This window comes from Artibeus jamaicensis, unplaced genomic scaffold, assembly GCF_021234435.1.
Source record: "Artibeus jamaicensis isolate MK-2021 breed Jamaican fruit bat unplaced genomic scaffold, CSHL_Jam_final contig_1015, whole genome shotgun sequence".
In the NCBI taxonomy this organism is placed as follows: Eukaryota; Metazoa; Chordata; class Mammalia; order Chiroptera; family Phyllostomidae; genus Artibeus; species Artibeus jamaicensis.
Window position 1 is genome coordinate 17,452,137 of NW_026521194.1, and position 18,142 is coordinate 17,470,278.

Consider the following 18,142-nt stretch of genomic DNA (forward strand, 5'->3'; position numbering starts at 1 on the left):
TGGAGGGACTTAGTCTTGATCAAGTAGAAAGATGGACTGGGAGAAAGGCATGGTCACAAAGAAAGGACATCCTCTGGAATCTGATGTCTTGGGAGACCTAAGGGCAGAGAGTGTTTCAGCAACGAGGGTCAGTCTGTACTGCCAGGCCTGAAAAATACCCCGTGGATTCATGGCATAGAGGTCATGTGCAACTTTGATGAGAGCAACTGTGTGGAATGGAGAGGGCGGAGATGAGACCACAGTGGGAGGGGAGGACCCTAGCCTCAGGGGCCACAGTCTGGCTGTGGAGCTGATGTGCTCGGTGCTGTGGGCCAGAAAACTGTGCTGGGTGCTGAGAACATGGGAAGGCCAGTGACATGGACTTTCTGGAGGAGGTGACATCTGAACCCAGTCACAAGAGAAAAGAAAACATTGGCTAAGCTAAATGGGAGGGGATTCTATTCAGAGGGAGCAACACATACAAAGGCACAGAAATAAGAACTTTTTACAAACTGCCCACTTATTTTATCTGGAAAGTAAATTGAGTTTAGAAGTGTCAGGAGCCAGAGAGGTCACTTCTCTTGGTGAAAGCAATGCAACACTTTAGGCAGTGAAGGGTCAAGGGCAGATTCTAAGTTCAGAATGATCACTCTGTTCATAATGGCAGGAATGAACTGGGGTTGGGGGGGGAGAAATCAAAAGCAGTTGAGGGCAGTTCTTTCGCAGGGAGAGAAATAATAAGGGCCTTAACCAAGAAGCAGCCACGGGACTGCAAAGGAGGGGCTAGATTTGAAGGCAATAATATTGTAAGAATCTGAAGAGGATGTGCGAGCCCCAGGAAGTCAAGAATGCCCTGATGTTTGGACACATGGTAGTGTCATTCCCTGAGACAACTTCCCAAGCAGTCAGCTACAGATGGGTGGGGTGTGTGGAGCCGTTGATCTCCTTGGCCCCAGAGTCTGAGTCTGGGGCAGCTGGAGTCCCCAGGTTGGTTGTCTCTATTGTCCTTGTTATTAGCCATGCATACCAAGTCATGAAAAAGGTGAGAAAGCTGTGATTAAGGTAAGGAATATAGGAGGAGCAGATATTCAAGAGGCACCTAAGAGCAAATGTCTTGGGTGACAAATGTCTGGTGGATGATGGGCACATGTCCCTGGTTAATGTTCAACAACCATTGAAGAAGGAGAGGATGAAGCCAGAGGGGAGTGAGGAGAAAGATCCTTAGCCCAGCATTAGTAAACAAGCTCCGGAACAGGGGATCAGCTTCAAACAGGAAGTGTCTCCCTGTGAAGGCCCAAGCAAAGGGAAGAGGTAGATGCAGGGAAGCATGCTGGATTGGGGGAAGGGGTATTCCTCCGATCCGACACCCCACCCCCAATCCAACATGGCAACCAAGACCAGATCCCCAAGACTAGGGGAAAGGCTAGCATTAGAAGGGAAGAGGTGAAGGTTTGAAATAACTGTTCAAAGGAAAGGAAAAGAGGACAATGGAAAAACACAGAATTTTTTTTATCTGAGGGCTCAGTAGAAGTTAGAAACCATGAATTTGTAGCAGCTCCAGTGTAGGGCTGTGTGATTTCCTATTAAGATGCTCATCTACCTGGATGCAGGTATGGAAACCCAGATGCAGGATTTGTAGTAAGATCTGAATTATCAGAGGGTACTGCCGCCCCTGCAATCAGAATAATGCAATTAAAATAAAAAGAGCACTACACTGTATTCCAACAAAATTCTGAATGTTTACTTGATGCCTTTATTTGGAATATCAAATCATTATTTTTCTCATATATTTATCTCAACTTTCTCTTGTTTTTTTGGCAACCTAAATGGGTGCTAAACTAATTTGGTCATTGGCATTGGACATAGAAATGGAAAATAAGCAGTTTTGACATTTTACGTACCATTTTGGAAGGAAGGAGGTGAGTCAAAGAAGTTCAGGATAATTGCAAGAAAGCCATGAAATGATGAACTATAGGGGTCTAGATTGGATAAGAAGGAAGTAATAAATAGAAATAAAATTAAAAGCCCCAGGTGGGAATGGTATTGAAAGTATTTAACAACTTGTATCATATAAATTTCAACCGATTAAAACAGTGGCTCCCTTTCAGGATGGATTAACTGGTTAGAACAAAAACTGGCAAGAGACAGGACAACTGCTGCCCTGGGTCCAGACCAGAGAGCGTTTAGGGAGGTCAAAGGTCAAAGTACTGAAGTGGGAGGAAGGGCAGAGAGACTGCAGGGACGAGAGATTATGGCAGAGGGTGGGCTTGGGAGACTCAGTCTCAGTCTGGCTGGTGGGCGGGTCACCAGGAGTGGGCGGGTCACCAGGAGTGGGCTGAACCAAACAAAGCCCAGAGGCAGTGCAGAGACTGAGGGTGTGGGCATGAAAGTCTGATGAGCAGTTGACTTAAAGGCAAAAGCTTTTATTCTCAGAATTTAGAAGCCCTCTGTGTGGCTTCCTTCATTAGGTTGACTTCTAAAGCTGTAAATTCCTTTCATGATAATGGGCTATAAAGCAGCCATTCTAAATCTGACTCCATCGACTGGTAGTTAGTCCTAAATTTCCCATAATACTTGCATTACAGAGGGTTTTGTGAAAGAAAATGACCTGATTTTATGCTGTTTTTATTAACAAAGGTTAAGGTGTATATGGAGTTGACTGATCTCAACTCAGTCATCACTGGACTTTGCCCAAAGCACTGTTCCAGGGATTCCAAGATTAGAGCTTTGAAAATAATCAGAACTTTGCAGAGTTTGGGCAGCTCTGCTTATTGCCATGTCAATGAGACGATTCATATAGGAGAATTGTTTAATCTTTTCAATTAAGTTAATACTTAATTTTCTGACTTTCAGAAACTAAAAAGACCACCTCCGCTGACAAGAAAGACAACCAGGAAAATCAGCAAGTCTCAGATGGTAGGTATATCAATTGGAGTCATATTTAAAATCTATTAAATCTTTGGAGGAAATTACCAGACATTCATTGAGCACCTCCTATGTGCTAGTCACTATGAGAGACAGTGAGGGACACAGTAAGGGGATGGAGGCCACACAAACACATCTCGGGGACAGGAGCCATGAGAACATATAAAGGTAGATGCTAAGATATGCAATGAATTAAAAAGCTCAATGAAACTGAGGTCAAGACAGGTCAAAATGAAAGAACATTTATAATAAGTAATCTAGGAACTTATAAGGAAAGGAAAGATTCTTCTATTGTATGAAGGAGGAAATTTAATAATATCTTGAAATCTAGTTGTGACCTGAGATGGCTAAAGATAGTCAACGGGGCTTTTATTCAGAAACTGTAGCAGTTCATTCATACAGTATGAAAAACTTCTAGAGATCTACTGTACAATGTGCATGTGGTTAAAAATACTAGATTGTACACTTAAAATGTTGTTAACAGGTCGAGTTCATGTTACATATTTTTACTACAATAAAAAAACTGTGGTAGGTGCCAGGGACATAAACATAAATCAAACATTGGTCTTGTCCTCCAAGTGCTCACCATCTAACATGGGAAATAGCAAGACTACCTTACTGAGAAGTGTAACGATCCAGAGAGGCCCCGTGTGTGATGGGACCACAGAGGAGGCCTCCTGATGCAGACTGGGAGTGGGATGGAAGGCTTTCAGGAAGAAGTGAAATGGGAGCCGAGTCTGGAAGAATGAGTAGGAATTACTCACGTAATTTAGTGAAAAGGAAGTATTCAAGTGGAGGATTGGCTTGGAAAGAGGTTGTGAAAGTTATCCCACCAGAGAAAAAAACATGGGCAAAGGAGACCTTTCAGGTGATCAAGGCCTGGCCAGAAATACGAACCTGAGACAGTGTAAAATTGTATTCAGAAGACAGTAAGTAAGCTGGGTAGCTGAGCGAGAGCAGAAGATCCAAACAGGATGAGTACAGCTGAAAAGGGTAGGTAGGGGACATCTGCTGTTGGGTCGTGTGGTTGGTTGGGAGCTCAGCGATGTGGTGGGTGGGTGGCAGGACAAAGCATAATAGAGAGGGAGATCAGGCTTAGAGGGCTAATCTGCTTTATCACTCGCCCTCCAGAGCATGATCATGCAGCCCAAACCACTGTCCAGAGGAGCGTGGTGCACTCCGTCTCGGACAAACTAGAGATCTTAAGAGCCTACTCAGATAGACAGTATCTCTAGGCATCAGGGTGGCAGCACCACTGTGCCGGCGGGCCTAACTGGTGTTCTCCTCAGTAGACAGGTGCACTCTCAGGGAAGGATGGAGGGCACTAAGGCTGTGGTGGGAGAGCCAAGAACACTGGGAGACCTGTCAGGAAGAGGGCGACCGGCAGCTGCCCAGGACACAGGGAGACAAGCCAAATTGTAGAGTATGTGTTCCCTAGTTTCTGCATTGGAACAATTTAGGTCATTAATTAACATTTTGGGTTCTTAGACCCTCTAACAAATAATCATATGCAGATGAAAGAAATTTAGTGGTGATAAAGTGGAGATGATGGGGTTGATTTCAGTTTGTTTGGAGGCTATAGGTTGATGAGCATTAGAATGAAATAAAGCATCATACATCCCATACTATGGGTTAAGTGGGCTGTGAAAAAACTTAAGTGAGTCATGAAATAAGTTTAATAACTAGCATTTGTTTTGAACTAGAATAAAATTGATAATAAAGTGGTAAGGAGACCAGAATGTTTTCCCAATGAACTAGAATTAAATAGACAGAAAAAGGTAAGTGGAGAAGATAAGAAAGGGCTGAGAAGTTGGAAGAGGGAAAAGCTTGTGTCCCGTAGGTTTTTGTTTTATTCTCTGCACACAAGTGCACGTATGAGACTAGAAACATGTAAAATGCATTATTTTTTTTTACTGCGAGTCATGGTCAACAAAGTTTGAAAATACTGACTTAAAACATCTCACAGATTGTTGATTATATTCAAACCCAGCATGTTTTATCTTGTTTTGGTTAGAACACCCAGCTAGCTCTCATTCTGATCTAAACCAAGAGGACCAAAAAGTTTTCGTTATGCTTCATGGTAAGTCCATCGAGTTAGAAGCCGTCTCTAGGGCTGAGTGAGAGTCACGCCTCAAGTGGCTTGGTCTTAGCGATGTCGTGGTCAGAAGAACATAGTTCAGTAACAAGTAATTTTGTAATAAATTCATTTCTTCTTGTACACTTCATAAATGCTTTGAAGGATTGATATAAATATCAACAAATTTTTCAATTTAACTAGTTTAATTTTTTTATTAGTTCTAGAGGGAGAGGAAGGGAGGGAGAAAGAGGGAGAGAAACATGGATGTGAGAGAGAAAGTCACCTTGGTAAGTCACTGTCGTGGGCTGAGGCTCCATCTCAAAGTGACCTACCTGGCTGCTTGCAACTCCTGAACAGAGCCAGGCATTCAGAGGGACTTGGACAGGAAGGAACAGCAGCAGGAAAACTGAGGATAACTGCAAAAATCAATGTGCTTTAAATACTAAAAACTTTGTTCTTTTAATTCTCTATTTACCTCAGTGGATTTTTCAGATCTGATTCCTAAAATCAACTCTGAAAAACCCTTCACTTGAGTATCCATAAATGGTAGGTAGTAGACAAAACATTCAATAGTCTTTTCTTACTCCATAAATGGAACTGGGTAGAAGAGATCAGGTCCCCGTGTCAGGGTTCTTTCCAAACGCTCCCACCTCCCACGTCCCCAGGGTCAGCCTTGCTGACTCTCCTAGAACCCAGCTTCCTGCTTTTATAACCAGGACCATGAAAGCGACAACCCAGTCCTTCCGTCGGAGTGAATGGGTAAGGAAATGAACACGGAAACATCTGCAGACCCAGATTTTCAAAGTAGATAACTGAGCTGTCCCCATACTTAAGGAAAGCAAAGTTGATGTAGGTTTCTGTGTGGTCAACTAATCAGGATATTTACTCACATCTAATTTTTATTTGAATATCTAATCAAATGAACTAATCTAGAGCACCTTCCATTCGGAAAATGAACAGTAAAGTGGGCTTTGGAGGGGGGCTCACTGTGGGGAATTAGAGTTCACGGGCAGAGGAGAAGCAGGACCAAGAGAGGGAATGGAACTGACGGTGTCACTGCGAACAAAATTCAGAACGAGAGGCGGAGGAGCCAGAGAGGCTAAACATAATGGGAATAAACTGAGATCAGCAAAGAGGGCAGAATGTAATTTTGTTCGATGAAGATAGCTAATGATGGTCTTATGGTTTATTTCCCTCTTAGGATCCCCCTCACACACACACCCCCACAGGTTCTGACTCAGATTGAAACAGAAATCCGGAAAACAGAAGGAAAGGGGAGCACATAAAAGCTTATAAAAACAGATGTTACTAGTGTATTTTTTAAATTGTTACATGTTTTCCTTTTTTCTTCCTTTTACAGACTATGAAGGCAGAACTTCGAAACAGTAATAGATCAAATTAGGCCAACTGTGGAAGTATTTGGTGTCATCATAAATACACACAGACCCATGATGTCTGTGCTTAGGGAAGAATAATTTGGAAGATTTACTTTAGTGTTAGGTAATATTGTGCTCAACAATTAAATAACATTTTGACAGTACACACACACAAAGGTCAAAGTTCAATTTGCCAATCCACTCACAGGTTCGTTTACTATTAATTTCTCACAAATAGTTTGGTGTCCATTGTTTTTTGAACTACAATAAAATAATTTGTCCCTCGTTATGCCCTTGCCTGTTCATCCTTCAGAGAGAACTGCTTCCTCCTGAAGGCTGGACCCAAGACATGGGCCTAGGTGGCCACCTTTGCTCAGATTTTCTTACCATGTTCGCCTCAACTGATTAGGCCCAAATAGACACACCTCACTCAAGGAGAACCAATCAGATTTTCTCTTGCTCTTAAAGAAAAACTGAACTGAGAAAAATGGGTAAGTTGGAGTGTGAGTGAGGGTGATGTGAACTGAAGGCCACAGTGTTCGGCCTGTTCAGCCCTGCGAGCTGGTCGGGTTCGCCACCTGGGTAAGACCCAGGGTGTGTTGTCTTTCCTTGGATTTCCCTGGTTTAGTTATCTTCATAATAAATCACAGTTTCACTTTAGCATAGGTTGAATTGGTTTCTGTTTCGTGACACCAGATGTGGCCTGAATTTTAAAAGAAAAGCCCACTATTTTTACCATATCATTACATGGTTTAAGGAAAAAGTACAGTCTTTTTTATTTAAAGCAGCAGTAGTCAAACCAATATGTTCAATATTTTCAACTTAACGGGACACTTTACAAATGTCAATTAGGAACTTTTGAAAGCCCAGGAGTTACGTTAAAAACAGCTGATATCTGTGCTTTCCCTGTAGTTTTAAATAGTTCTTAAGATACAACTTACTTTCTGAAAATTCAGTGAAATTTCAAATGCTGCTGCATTGCTTTTGACTACCACGATTCAAAACCATGACTAACATTTGCTTCTTTTCATTCAATGTTATTGTGAAGAAATCTTAACGACTGTCTGTGTTGAGGACTTTGGGTGAGGTTTTGGGCCCTAATCCTACTATTTCCCCTGCCTCACCTGTGGGGACCTCAACCAAAGGAGTGTGACCACAAGAACGGGGCAGGAAGACACCTGGTGCTCTGTGCACAGCGGGGCATATGGTGGTCGCCCCTCAATCAGCAGGGCTTCTTGGGGCTGTTGTAGCATTGAGCTAGACGGGAAAACGTGACTCAGACGGAGAAATCGCAGTGGAGCGCCCGGTTCTGTTCCCCGTGAATGAGGCAGGCCAATCACTTGTCAGCAGGACCCAGGTGAAAAAAACTGGAACAGAGAACACAGCCATGAACACACATCACCTTTCAAGGCAGTGGCTTCGCTGCTTAGAGATATTCTTCACAGTAGATGTCAAACTCTGACCAATCAGGTAAGCAGCTGCCTCTGCAGTAGGCGAACATCTAGGAAGAGAGACGCGGGCAGACGCTCTTCTCTGTAGGGACTGTGGGAAACAGTGAGCCCATCCGCAGCGGGCTGTACTTTTCAGGATGTATAAAAACTGCCATACCTTTGAACCTCTACGGGATGATCGGATTGCTCTAGCAAACACTCCCTGCTGGAGAACAGAGCAAACTGATTTAATCACTATACCTACTACCACACCTTTGTTCCAGGTTAATATAAAATACAGAATTACACGTGGAGGACAGAGCAGTCGTCCCCCGCATCCAGTTTAGTTTTCCAAAGTTTCAGTTACCTGTGGTTGACGCAATCCGAAAGTATTAAAAGAAAAAACTCCAGAAACACACCATAGAGCCTGAGCTTTAAATTGCATGCTGTTCTGAGAAGCATGATGAAATCTCAAACCGTCCTGCTCTGTCCCCTGAGGACATAAATTATTCGGTTTTCCACGGTCTTCACCCTGTATGCACACTGCCCCTCCACCCCCTACCCTTGGTCACTTAGCAGTTTCTCATTTATCAGATCAGCTGTGGAAGTGTCACAGTGCTTGTGTTCAAGTAACCCTCATTTTACTTAACAATGCCCCAAATTATTGCAGGAGTAGTGATGTGGATGGGCCACAGAGAAGCTGTCAAGTACTTCCTTTAAGTAAAAAGATGAGTAGAGAGTAAACTACAATAAGATATTTGCTGGGGGGCGAGTGGCAAGAGAGAGAGAGAGAGAGAGAGAGAGAGAGAGAGACCATATGCACATAATTATTATTATAATTGTTCTATTATTTTTAGTATCGGGATTCTTGATCCACATAATTAATCAATCCCTAAAATATGCTCGCCTCTGCACACAGCAGCATTCAGGAGCACATTCTGATCACCCTCTGTTGCCAGCACCTCCGCTCCGTCTGGTGTGGATGTGACGGAATATAAAACTTCTAAATTCGATTTCAACTTTGAGCTGCAGCACTCGGGCATACGTTCCATGGGAGACAGTCTTGCTCTCTTCCTACATTGCTTTATCCACTCCCAGAAAAATCAATAGATTTATACAGAGAAAAACAATGGATTGTTTTGCCCCGTCCACTTGACCCCAATTTTTGCCCCATTACTAATCAATTTTTTTTAAGTCCCAAGTTTCGGTTTCTAAGATACCAATACTGTGATGCCAATACTCTTCAAAAGTGAGGAACGGATTGCCCATGTTTGGATGTTGTACTCACTTTTCAAAGTAGAGTTTTGGTATAGGGCATGTGGATTGGTGACCGTCTATGACAATTGTGTTCCTGCCCCGCCCCCACCCCGGGACCGCAGCCTCCCAGACTTTCCGGCTCTCCGCACTGCTCACGCCCGGGCTTTGCGCTCTAACTTCTATTAAAATCGACTCCCTACCTCCCTGGCAGCCTAAACACCTTATTGTTGGAGTTCTGATACATTTGGTTCATGGGGCAAGTTTTTCTTTTTTAACCCTATTAGGATTAGAATGTCCTTATTTTTAATCCAAGTTTCTCTAAAAGCATATTATCAAATTACACTCAAAATTTAAGAGGAAGTGTGCCTTTGTAGAAAATTATTATTATCCTCTTGAAGGATAATAATTTTGCATGATATTTGGTGCTTTTATTAGCAATAATCGCGCCTCGGATAAACCTCATTGGCTACGATACTGCCACTGCGCAAAGCTTATTTGGTGCTTTTAAAAATATGTGTCCCTACCTCTGTATTTGTAAAAGAATTAATCAAATAAATTCGATGCCAGTCTGAGTGCTTGCCTGGAAGGTCAGGAAGGTGGCTGCTACCTGGCACGCAGGGCTCCTCTGGCCGTCTGCTCACCTCCACGCTCACTGCTGCTCTTCAGAGTTCCGAGAAGACGTTTTACGTGCCTCGCCTGCACTTGAAATTAATACGGAAATAGCCCCTTGCAACAGAGAGGTTGGAGTAGCCATACATTATTCAAGATCTTTATTACTAATGAATGCACTCGGTGAGCCCTTAAAAACGGTGCAGCTTTGCGTGCAGTGGCTGGGCAGTAGGACAAGACACCCACGCTCCTTAGGAATGCCACATCTGGAAATCTGCTGTGACTCAGCTCTACCTCTTCCAAAACTGCTGAGTAACTTATGCAGAAGGTTTGCCTAAATGCTTCTCCAAGGAAACTAAGAAAGGTAAGGCCCCCGGTGGAGGCCACAGTCGTGTCTCCTGCTGTACTGCTGATGGGGCAAGAGGCCGGACCCTCTGCTCCTGCCCAGGGACTTTGGGAAGATCTGGGGGAGCGTTTGTACACCCACAGTTCTTCCCTGATTTCACTGAATACGACTTTCAAAACAAATCCTCAGTATATTTGAAACCTTCCTAGTGCTGGCAAATCTGCAACCATTATTACTACCATGATTTTAAAGAACTAATGTAACCAGTTTCACCATTAGCTTCTCTTTTTTGTAAAATACTACTTACCTGCCCAATAATTTGTCCTTAATTTATTCATTAGAAGGGAAGAGAGTACTATTTAAATTTAATTATCATGTTACTTTTTAAAAACAGTTTTCAACTGCATATGATAAGAAATGTGTTTTTCTAAGAACTATGTAATGTTTTCTTACAGCATAACCCATTTTTGTTAAAAGCAAACATATATGTATATATATTGAGTTTGAACAATAGTTGCAATGTGAAATGACAGGTAGCTAATGTATTACTCTTTTCAAAATAAATATTAAATGAATTCTATATACAAATTTGTGTGTAATGAGGTGTTTAAATGGAATAGTATTTGTCAGAAATTTAATATGTAGAATTGTTTAGCATAGTGGTGTTAGAAATTTAAGCACTGAAAAAAATTAAAGCATTGAGAGATTCAAATTTTGTCTTTTAAAATTCAAGCAAAATTACATTTTCTTGAAATAAGAATCCAGTTCACTCTTAAAATTATAATGCCTCAAAAGTTCTAAGCAGTCATGGTTTTAGTTTCAGGAGACAGTCTCTGTTTCGGAGATACAGATCTAAATTCCCAGAAGTGTAAAAAGCTTCTACCCCTACGTTCTTTCATTTTACCCTCCCAAGAGCCTGCAGAGTCTCCCCAAACACCTCACATTCTTGCTCCACGGGTGAAATGACATTTAGTTGCCTTTTGGTCCCCCACTCCCTTTCTTCTGCTGTAAAACTTTCTGCTTAAGAGACCGGTTCATTTTCTGCCAGGAGGACCGTCTTGCCATCTGCCCTGCCAGGAAATTCCTGAAATGGACCCAGACAAACAAGGTGGGTATTTTTGTCAAGTTTCTGAGCACAGTTTGTAAGCAAAAACTTAGGTACATGTGTTGTATTTTTCAAACTTCTGAATTGAAGCAGAGTGGATATTTGGTGAACTTTTGGCCAAAAAAAACAAAAAAAGCCTATTGGGTGATTTAAAAGACTTTTTCTTCTAAACAGAAATTTATGTAAGAGTATTTGGTCCATGGTCTCCAAAGCACCAGAATAATTTAGCAGAAGATTTGGTCTCAATATTAATTACATTTTAATTACAAGAAGTAGCTTACTTTTAAATTATTTTCATAATTTACTGCTAAAATGACATCACTGTAGATAGTTGAATGTCAGGGGTGAAGTTCACAGTAAATGTGGGCCCAAAGTTGGAAGAGAGATCTCACAGCAGTTGTTATATGAGTATTTAATAAATGGGTGTGAGGGAACCAATTTCCCTTTCTTCTGACACATCTGAGTACCAGTGTGGGCCCAGAACTGGTCTATGCCATTTTTATTGCTGGATCTAGTTGCAGCCTTATTCCCCTAGCTAAAATCTAGATTGTTAACTGTACTTGTTCTATATAAAACTCTGTAACAACTCAAGTTATTGATCTAAAACATTATGAGTAATTCATAATGTTTGGGTTTCCCAAATTTGGAACCTCCTATTAATAACCTTAGCACACGACACTAGATAACACAGTTGAAGCCCAATTTTCTCTCCCTAAAGGTATGGCTTTCAAATTTAGTGTGAGTCAGAATCACCTGCAGACTTTGTTAAAGTGCCAGGCTTCACCTCCAGTGTTTGTGGCTCTGCTGGCCAAGGGCAGGGCCCCAGACTGTGCATTTCTACCAAGTTCACAAGCAACACCAAAGCCCTTGCCTTCACACCACACTTTGACAACCAATGGCCTAAAACATCTATTTCTGGGTCATCAAACTAGATGGTGGACAGTTGAAAGAGATTTTATTACATTCTTCATATCTGTAGAAAATGACTCACATGGATTTGGCTAAAACAAAATTAAGAGTCATTTAAAGAGAAACATGTTTCCTAGTCAAAATGCTCCCAGGAACAAGACCAGATGTTGCGTGTGTTATTATTTCTTTACACATCTAAAGCTTCTTTGTTCATAGCTTTGGGCCTGTTACAGCCTGCAATTTCTTCCTTTCTTGCATTATGTCCCACCAGCAGGAAAAATAAAAAAGGACCTTGAGGAAGCAGGGTTGGGGGTGAATTGCCTGGGACGCACACTCATTTTGCATGCTGCCCTGCATCACAGCTTGCCGTGTTCTGCTGCACAAGTTCCTCAGATGACGCTGCAAACATAATTTGACAAGATGGTGACAGGCCAGGTGGTAGGGCAGCAGCTGGGAACCTGCCGAGTCCCCAGTTTGCTGATTCTCTGTGTTCATTTGATACATCTGAGAGGAACCAGGGCACAGAAATGGGCCGATTTCCAGAAGAAAGAAAAGGAATGGGCATTACACTTCTGTGAATTGTTACCAGACTAGTATCCTTATTCTCAATTTTATTTGCTCAGGGCATCGGGCAGAGGTGTCTCTGGCTTCTCCCATACCCTAACTTTGAACTCTTATCTGAGAAGGATTATTTTTTTTACAAATAAGGAGATACTCAATAACAAAAGATTTAGGACAAATTGTAGGGTTTTTGATGTACTTGTTCAAAAAAGAAAAACATGTGGAGGTTTTAAACAAGATTTCTTGTCTGGTGGCATTTGTATGCAAAGCCCACATTCACTTGAGGTGGATGCTTCACTGTAGAGTCATACGTTGGTCCTGGAATGGGTACTTGTTCAGGGAGAGGCCTCTGCTGTGGTCCGACTCCTCCAGGAGGGGCCCACATCCAGCGCTGGTTGGTTCAGCGCTGCCATCCAACCTGGAGTTAGCATAGCACCTGGCACTCAGCAGTTAGGACTTCACCCCACAATATTCGAGGCCAAGAAGCATTCCTTTCCAAACCAAAAATACTTATCACATCACTGCTTGGTATGAAATTTACAATGAGTTCAGTCTGAGAAGAAGCCATCCCTCTGAGACAGACAGAAACCTCTACGGTTTTTATCCTGAACATCTGGTTTAAAATGTCATTGTGACCACCCCTTGCCAGGCTCTGTGTCTTTGGCTGTGGGGGCCACTTGAAGACGTGGGGCTCCCTCTCAAGACTGGGCACGGAAATCCTTGCCAAGGCTCGTGTCTGGTCTCCAAAGTTACAACGTGCAGTCATTCTCTCCACTCAGGAAACTGCCAGGAAGGGCAGCCCTGGGAACAGCCCCAACACCCCGTCTCCAGACAGACCTCTCCCAACATCCCATCCCAGCATCGGCCTCTCTCTGCCTCCAGGAAACAGACAGATCCACAGCTGGAACAACGCTGAAATCAAAGCGATTGTCAAAGGCAAGGGAGAGTCCGGCATGTACACATGGGCCAGGGACGAGGAGCCAGGAGATTCGATGAGGCAGAGGATTCAGGAAGTGGGGGATCCAGGTGGTACCCGAGGTGCCACAGACCCTCTCAGCGGGAAGCTGTTACTCTGGCCACCCAGCACCGTTCACCTTCCTTCTGATGAACCAGTGCCTCCATGTTGCTTCAGAAGAACAACTTCCCCCCGAATTTAGTCCACGAAATTCTAGCAGTGCTGATTCCAACGCTCCCATTTCCATGGGTGGCATTGATTATTTGTCGGCTTTTTATGTGGAGGCCTAAGTAGCGTTGGTGTCAGGTGGCCCCTCAGACACAGAGAAGCTGCTAAATATCTGAAGGGTGTAAAAGAAACGTAGATCTTGGAACACACACGGGAATGGATATCAAAACACTGCCTTTTCATTCTTTCAATTCTCCCACTGCTGCAAGAACAAGGAAGTCAGTAATGTGCCATAAGTTATCCTGCTGCACATGTTCAAACCAATAAAATCCACAGGGTAGTCTATTATTCATTGTTCTCAGGGCCTGCTTAGCAAAGGCTAAAGAGCTGACTGTGTTTCTCATCACAAATACTTCTGGAGCACACATACTACTCACTCCCAATGTTTTGAGTTTTATGAGTAATCAGATGACACTAAACTTGAAAATAGTTTTATTTTCTTCAAGACATCTTTCCTGCAGCATAAATACAAGTAAGTCCTGGGCTTAAAACTTGCTTGGGTGTAAAACCTTGCCTCCAAGTAAGCGTTAGGCAAATAAACTCTTATTTAATTGAGATTTGTTATCACAAGATATACTGGAGATGCAAAGTTGCTCGGCAGCTCTTTCCGCAGTTTGTGACTGGTCCCTTCTCTCACTTCCTGTTGTAACAATTTCAGATCTTCATCCTTGCTTCAGTAGTCTACTCTACCACCTCTCACTACTCACTCTGTGTGAGCTTGGCCCCAGCTTCATGCAGAAAACAGAAGGCTTCAGACAAGCCCTCTTCCCCACACCCGCTCTCCCGTCCTTTTATTCTTTCTGGCAGGGATGGGCTGCTTGCCAAAGCTAATTCCTTCACCTGCGCATCTTCCCCATCCATTCTCTCTACCCCAGGGATCGCACCAGTTAGCAATTCTTCAGTTGCTTGTGATAGCAAGCAACTCAAAAAGCAACTCAAAGGGCCTATATTATCTTATATTATTAATTACCCAAAGGAAGACTAGCTCGCCCTTGGCCCAGATAATGTAACTAAGGTGTGGTTCCTTTACATCTCCAAGTTTATCTCTGCTCCCCTTTGGATGCTGCTTTCATTCTTAAGCTACACGCCCTGACTAGACAGGAATTGCTGCTCTCATCTATGGTTCCGAGTTTAAGTCAACGGGAAAAAATAAGTTTTCTGCCCTGATAACTGAACAAAGAGTGCCTGATTCAAGTTTCATCGGTGTATTCTTTGCTTGACCTTGGTTCTGTGCCCATGTCTAGGGAGGGAGATAACGCTCTCACTGATTGGCTAGGCCTGGGCCACGCATCCTCAATGGAAATTGGAGAGATGGAGTTAACACTACTAGAAGTCCACGGACTAAGATTGGGGAGAGGTGGTTCACCAGAAGAAAGGTGAATGGATGCTGGGTGGCTAAAGGAACAGGTTCCCAATGAAAAGGACTTTATTATACCCAGTACTACCTAGATCCCCACTTCTCGCATCCTCAGCCTATTCTTTCTCCTGGCTCTTCCTCCCTGACCCATACATACATTCTGGAATCTCTCTTTCTTTGAAAAAGAATTTTGATTTTATGTGTTGTTCTATTTACGGCTCTCTCGTCTGCTCTTCCGATTAGAGATCTTGAGAGTGTCCTCTTCTATGTTTTTCTTCCCCTTACATTTATTGGTTGATCCTGTGTAGTTTGGTTTTGACCTTCGTGACCACACTAAAATTGCTTTTGCAAAGCCTTTAATAAACAAGTTAATCATAAAAAAAGTAAAGACTATATTTAGCCCATAGTTGATCTCCTTGTGGCTTTCAGATACTGAAGTATTGGCTTGTCTTGACCTTCTGAAACTCACCTTCCTTGGGCTTTTTACCATTTGGCATCTCTGGTTTCTTTGGCTTTCTATTCTCCTTCTTTCTCTTAAGTTTCTCTTCCTCCTCTGTTACTTAAATATTATGTTCTTCAAAAGTTCTGTCACTTAGCCCAATTTTCTCTTCACCTACAGCATTGTACTTAGACAATCTAATAGATGGATATGGTTTGGCCCAAATCCAACACTAATGACCAAATCTCTATCCCATCCCCAGGAATGACCCTAACCTCCAGATGCATAATCAAAAGTTGGGGCAAGATGCTCTCTGAACTCAGACCAACTTACCTTCTGTCCTCTCTCCCCAGAGTCTCTTACACATTCCAGCAAACTGACCTCTATAGCCCTCATACCCTGTGCCGTTGAACATGCTCTTCCCTACACTGATGACCTTATTTCCCCAAACCTTTCATTCCACTTAATCCCCTGAAAGTTTCCCACTTCTCCTTCAAGAGCCGGCTCCTACTTCATCTCCCCTGGGAAATCTTCAGTATGCAGCCCCCCGTGTTTAGCCCAGGGAGCTTGTCTCTCCCTCGACACTGAGAAACTCCTGACTCACCTTCGTGTCCTCAGGACCCAGCACAGTTCCTGGAACCTAATGTGCACTCAAGTCTTGGGTGGGGTGTGTGTATGTGTAATTACTGAATAAATTAACACATATGAAAAGCTACTTTATGATGACTTCAATACAAACCTCTCTAGAAGCAATGCCTGGTATTGTAGGAACTCAAGAGATATTTCCTAAACCTGCAGTTCTGAGAATTTTAAGCCTAGATAATGAAAGTCATGTGAGCTCCAAGGTCCATGGCATTCTTTTGAATTTTACTTTTTCTGGATAGGAAGACTAATCATTTCCATCTTAGTCAATGAAAAACTCTTCTGTGAGATTGTGACAAATCTCTTAAACTAAATTAAAATCAAATTTGGAGGATCAATGAAACAAATTTAAATTGTGGGAAATTCAGGGAAGAGAAATAATTTAGTAAGTATATTGTCTACATTTTCTTTTTTGAATCGTGAAAATACCCTTGAAGAATGTATTATAACTCCTATTTATCTGATAAAGAGACTGAAGATCATAAAAGTAAATTAAGCCCTGGCTGGGTAGCTCAGTTGGGTAGAGCATTATCCTGATACACCAAGGTTGCAGGTTCAATCCCCAGTCAGAGCACACACAAGAATCAACCGATGAATGCATAAATAAGTGAAGCAACAAATCAATGTTTCTCTCCTTCCATCCCTCTGAAATCAATGAAAAGTAAACTAATTTCTCCAAAAGAAAAAGGAACGGGGTGTGGCTCCAGAGCTTTCTCTTTTCCTCACACTGTGAAATGGGCAAGTCGGCACTCAGTGCCTGGTAAGTGCTCAGAAATGTTAGCCATTGTTGCAGTGATGTCGGCAGTAGAAGCCCTCAAAAGAAGAAATGTTAATAATTCTTTCTTGATTATAAAAATAACATATGCTCTGTGTTAAACATGTCGGTAATATCAACAAGTAGAAAAAATCACTATGAACACTAAGAATGTAAGCACTTGGAATCCCCACTCTTACCAGCTTGGCAAACGCCACCAGAAGTCCAGCGCCCCGGGGCGGGGATTCCTCTCTGTTTTGTTAACTGCTATATTTCAAGGGCCAGGGATCATGCCAGGGCCATATTGCAAAAGCCCGATAAATATCTGCTGAGTGAATGAATAGATGGATAGCTCTTGAGTTGCTTTTTATATACATACAAATATATGTGTGTATAGATGACTAGCATATATTAACAAAATTGAGCTTATATTCTGAGTTTTTTATTGTTTCTTTAATAAGGCTGTTTTATTTTTGTATAAAAAAGTGGGCAAATTTGTGGACGGATTCTAACTTTTCGGTGGGTTCCTTAGTTTGGTGGACTCAGAGGGTGTGTCCAGTGTCCCCTGCAACCTAAGATTCTGCCAAGGGCGTCCAACCTTTTGGCACCTGTGAGCCACACAGGAAGAAGGGTTGTCTTGGGCCACACATTAAATACACCAAGACACGCAATCACAAAAAACCCTCATAATGTTTTAAGTAAGTTTACAATTTCTTGTTGGGCCGCATTCCCAGCCACCCTGAGCGGCAAGCTGCCTACAGGCCGCAGGTTGGACACCCTGATTCAGAGCATTACCATTTGTTCCCAGAAAGAAAAGAGAACTCTATCCAGACACTCATTTCCACACCTGCAAAATCAAGTGCAGCTACACGACCTCTACTCCCTTCCAGTATGTGGGGTTTATCTAAGGAGACGGTCATTTATCCATTATTCCATGTTATTTTTGCAGATGCTCTTAACAGTACTGAGAATTCCATTTATAGAACAGCCTTCAAATTACGGTCTGTGCAAACCATGTGTCAATGTAAGTAGAACTCTCTGAAACACTTGAAATAATCTGATCCTGAGTGCGGTGGAAAAGCACAAAGAAAACAAAAACTCATGTAAGTGAGTGAGTGTCAGACTCCAGAGGTGGATTTGCTCGTTTCCTCCATTTGTAACAGAAGACAAAGGTGGGTATGAGGGTGGGGGAG

The 18,142-nt window shown here is 42.6% G+C and overlaps 1 protein-coding gene and 1 non-coding gene across 2 annotated transcripts in view; one reads left to right on the forward strand and one right to left on the reverse strand.

The window, feature by feature from the left end:
- Positions 1 to 9,399: 9,399 nt before the first annotated feature.
- Positions 9,400 to 9,536, reverse strand: LOC128626602 (U4 spliceosomal RNA). Its single transcript, XR_008390569.1, has one exon. It is a non-coding gene; the product is annotated as a U4 spliceosomal RNA (small nuclear RNA).
- Positions 9,537 to 11,088: 1,552 nt separating this feature from the next.
- Positions 11,089 to 18,142, forward strand: part of DYTN (dystrotelin) — a 43,903-nt gene continuing 36,849 nt past the window's right edge. The window contains exons 1-2 of the mRNA XM_037165888.2: positions 11,089 to 11,107; positions 17,899 to 17,973. Of these exons, the coding sequence (XP_037021783.2) occupies positions 11,089 to 11,107; positions 17,899 to 17,973 (94 nt within the window). The remainder of the gene's footprint in view (positions 11,108 to 17,898; positions 17,974 to 18,142) is intronic.